Below are 4,629 nucleotides of genomic sequence, written 5' to 3' on the forward strand. Positions count from 1 at the left end.
TGACACCCCTTCTCATGTGTATATTCACAGCACGTTTATTATTTGTAATGACTACATCGTATTTTACAGTATAGATGTGCCATGGTGCGACAGGTTGGGCTGTATTAATAATCTCAGAATCTCAGGGGATTAAAACAGTGACAGTTTATCCTTGTCCATACTTCATGTTCATCCTAGATCGGTGGGGCCCCTGAACCATTTAGTCCTTAGGGGCCCAGGCTGCCTCAGCTTCCATTGTATGAAATGTCACTGGTCCCTGTACCTGGGAACAGATGTGGCAAATTGTGCAGTGACTCTCAAAGGATCCTCATGTGTATATATATATGATCATGTACGGGAGTCACTGAGCCAGAGTATGTATATCTTTTAATGGATAAGTACTGCCAGACTGCCCTCCAAAGAACGAACAAGAGAAACCCTGATATTCTTATGTACAGTGTCCTGTAAGATAAGTGACTGTCCTGGCCAACACTGGATATCATTAGTATTAAAATCTTTATCACTATTAATAAATGAAAATTGGTTATTTTAACTTCCATTTCCATAATTGGTAGTGTGTTTGAGATTTTTTTATATAGACTTTGTTCTCTCTGCTTCCTTTTGTGTTACCAGTGGATTTGCTATTACATTTAAGTACTTTTTTGCTCATGAGTTTCATTGTTTTATGCTGTTGATACACAGGTATACAGGGAATATAATAAAAGGTGTTATAAACATGGGTTCCTATAACTATCTTGGATTTGCACGGAATACTGGATCATGTCAAGAAGCAGCTGCCAAAATCCTAGAGGAATATGGAGTTGGAGTGTGCAGTACTCGGCAGGAAATTGGTAAGTGAAAGCTATATTTGGCCAGCTGCTGTTTTTGACCTCGTTTTAGTCAGGGACAAATAATAGTGATATTGACCTAAAGTATTAAGTATCCACACTTTGTCATGTCATTTAGATAAGGTGAAGAATGCTTTGTTTTTCTGAAGTGTGATGGATGATTTTAATGCTTTCAACACATTTTGAGATGTGTTTATCTTTCCCAATGTGTTATACTTACAGATTGTCCCTCGAAAAGTCCTGCCACTGTTTGTTTCATTTATAACTTTGATGTTGATTTCATTGGCTTTTGCAAATGTTAGTGGTTAAGAGTGCCACTTATTAGGATGTTGGGCATATGAGAGTTAATCTGCTTTCATACTGGTAAATTGGGGCTAATAATAATTGCTGCCTGATAGAGCTCTTTTAAGACTTACGTAAGCTAATCCATGTAGAGCACTTGGAACATAGTAGACAATAAATATAAACTCTTTTTATTATTGTTTTAAATTTATAAAATATAGAAGAGTAATAGCTTTATATAAAGAGATTCAATTTATTTTACTTCAGAGGAAGATTTCAGATTTTTCTAATTCGTTTCAGAGAACTGATAACCCTAGAAGTTACGAAAACTTTCCAAATAGCTATTACTGTGAATATCCCTAAGCACAGTAGATTGAAAGGACAATTCATTGTTAGTTATTTCTCAGGGTTCTAGGGATTGGCAAGCATAGTTGGGTGGTTCTTACCCAAGGTTCCTCTCACGGTTCACTCAGTGGTGGCTGTATGGCTGGAGACATATGAAGCCTTCTTCGTTCACTTGTTTCACCTAGGCTGGGGTGGCTGGAGCTCTGTGTGGCCTCTCCGGTGTTTCTTAGTTGGGCTTCTTCATACCATGGTGGTCTTGGAGAGTTGTTCATCATGCATGGCAGCAGCCCTCTAGAGCAAGCGTGCAAAGATACCTGACTGAGGCCAGGCACGGAGGCTCATGCCTATAATCCCAGCACTTTGTGAGGCCAAGATAGGAAGATCAGCTGAGGCCAGGAGTCCGAGACCAGTCTGAGCAACATAGTGAGACCTGGTCTCTACAAAAAATAAAGATAAAGTAGCTGAACATAGTGGCCCACGCCTGTGATCCTAGCCACTCAGGAGGCTGAGGCTGGAGCATCCCTTGAGCCAAGGAGTTTGAGGCTGCAGTGAGCTGTGATCGTGCCACTGCACCCTAGCCTGTGACAGAGTGAGACATTGTGTCAAAACAACAAAAACAAGGAGCCCTAGTTGAAAGCTGGAAGGCTTTTCAGGCACTAGCTGTACAGGTCCAGAATATCGCTTATGCCTCTTCCTGTTGGTCAAAGTGTCACTAAGGTCAGCCCAGATTCAAGGGTTGTGGGGATTGCCCTCCTCCAACTCCGAATGGGAAGAGTAACAAAGAATTTGCATCCTTATTTAATCTTCCGTGGCAACTCTGTCAACTCAGGAAATTTAAAACAAAATTAAGAAAGGAAAAAGGAAAAATAAAATTGTGCAGATTTTTGTATCTATTTATTTAAATAGATAGATACATGGATTTATAGATAGATAGATACAGGGTCTCTGTTGCCCAGGCTGGAGTGCAGTGGTGCAATCATAGCTCACTTCAGCCTCAAACTTCTGTACTCCAGCCATCCTCCCACCTCAGCCTCCTAAGTAGTAAGGACTATAGGTGCACCCCACCATGCCCAGCTGATTTTTTAAATGTAATTTTTGTAGAGCTGGGGATCTCTTTCAAGAGGCTGTGTTCCCCAGGGTATTCTTGAAATCCTGGCCTCAGGTGATTCTCCTAACTCAGCCTTCCAAAGCACTGGGATTATAAGTGTGAATCACCATGCCTGGCCCCACCATCTAATTTTAAATATTTTCATTCCTCCTAAAAGAAACCCTATACTCAGTAGCATTCATTGGATACTGTTTCCCTTCCCCCTACAAGTCCTTGGCAACCAGTAGTCTACTTTTTGTCTTTGTAGATTTGCCTATTTTGGACATTAAATATAAAAGGAATTCTATAACATTTGGTCTTTTCTGTCTGGCTTCCTTCACTAGCACAGTATTTTCAAATTCATCCATGTTGTAGCATCTAACAGCACTCCATTCTTTTCTATGACTGAATAATAATCCTTTGTGTGAGGGTGCCACATCTTGTTTATCCACTTATCACTTGATGGTCATTTGAGTTGTTTCTGCTTTTTGGCTATTGTCAACATTGCTGCTGTGAACGTGGGTGTACAAGTTTTTGTATGATGTATTTTTGTTTCTCTTGGGTTTATACTTACTAGCGGAATTGCTAGGTCATATGGTAACTCTGTGTTTGACCTTTTGAGGAATTGCTAAACTGTTTTCCAAAGAGACTACACTGTTTTACAATCTCTCCATCAATGCCTGAGGGTTCCTACTCATTTTTATATCGTCTTCCAGTCATCTTGTATGTAGCCCAACTTTAACCCTTGCTTACTTTGCTGCCTGTTCCCTCCAGTTTTTAAACTTCTCTAGGGTTCCATACAGTGAATTTACTTGGTTTTCAAAGAATTCCACTCTATAAGGGCATAGATATGACCTTCTTCTAACTCTGTCATTTTCCAGTTGTATTAGTTTCCTGTGGCTGCTGTAACAAAATATCAGAAACAGAGTGACTTAAAACAAAAAAAAGTCTTGTCTCATAATTCTGTGGGTTATAGGTTTGGGGTCTAGGTGTCAGCAGGGCCATGCTCTCTGATGCTCTGGAGAATCCTTCCTAGCTTCTGGTGTTGCCAGCAATCGATGACGTTCCCTGGCTTATAGTGCATCACCCCACCACATGGCTGTCTTCCTGTGTGCCAAACATTGTCGTCTTCTGGTTGGGCACAGTGGCTCATGCCTGTCATCCTGGCATTTTGGGAGGCTGAGGCGGGCAGATCACTTGAGGTCAGGAGTTCAAGACCAGCCTAGCCAACGTGGTGAAACCCTGTCTTTACTAAAAATACAAACATTAGCCGGGCATGATGGAAGGTGCACGCCTGTAATTCCAGCTACTTGGGAGGCTGAGGCACGAGAATCACTTGAACCTGTGAGGCAGAGGTTGCAATGAGCCGAGATCACACCACTGCACTCCACCTGGGCAACAGAGTGAGACTCTGTCTCAAGAAAAAAAAAACAAAAAAACAGCATTGTCGTCTTCTGTGTTCCTTCTGTGCATGTCTATCTCTGTGTCCAAATTTCCCCTTTCTATAAAGACATTAGCATCCCCCTAATGGCCTCATTTTAATTTGATTACCGCTGGAATGTCCCAGTTTCCAAAGAAGGTCACATTCTTCTGGGAATGAGGACTTCAAAATATCTTTCTGGTGGGACACAATTGAACCCATAACACTATCCTCCTATATATTTTCCATTTTCATTAATTGTGTTCAGAATTATAGATGTCCACTAATTAATAAAAAAATGAGCTTTTTGCTTTTATTTCTTGGTTATCCAGCTGTTTTGTGATGATTTTCAAGAGGAAGATGGGAGTAGAACATTTTTATTTCCCCCATCTTTAAAACAGAGTTTCTAACTGGCACTCCAGAAATGACAAGCCTTTTGATCTAATCCTGTGGTTAAAGGAGCATTGTGCAGTGATGACGTATAGTAAGGATACCTTATACCTTTATGGCATTTTATATTTTATAAAGTACTCGGCTGGTTGCGGTGGCTCACGCCTGTAATCCCAACACTTTGGGAGGCCGAGGTGGGTAGATCTCTTGAGGTCAGGAGTTCGAGACCAGCCTGGCCAACATGGTGAAACCCTGTCTCTACTAAAAATACAAAATAG

General features: G+C 41.0%; 1 protein-coding gene across 1 annotated transcript in view; it reads left to right on the forward strand.

Annotated features, from left to right (window-relative positions):
• Positions 1-4,629, forward strand: part of SPTLC2 (serine palmitoyltransferase, long chain base subunit 2) — a 125,333-nt gene that overhangs the window by 48,016 nt on the left and 72,688 nt on the right. The window contains exon 4 of the mRNA XM_011988275.1: positions 682-830. Coding sequence (XP_011843665.1) covers positions 682-830 — 149 coding nt within the window. The remainder of the gene's footprint in view (positions 1-681; positions 831-4,629) is intronic.

The sequence above is a fragment of the Mandrillus leucophaeus genome, unplaced genomic scaffold (genome assembly GCF_000951045.1).
Source record: "Mandrillus leucophaeus isolate KB7577 unplaced genomic scaffold, Mleu.le_1.0 Scaffold326, whole genome shotgun sequence".
NCBI classification, from domain to species: Eukaryota; Metazoa; Chordata; class Mammalia; order Primates; family Cercopithecidae; genus Mandrillus; species Mandrillus leucophaeus.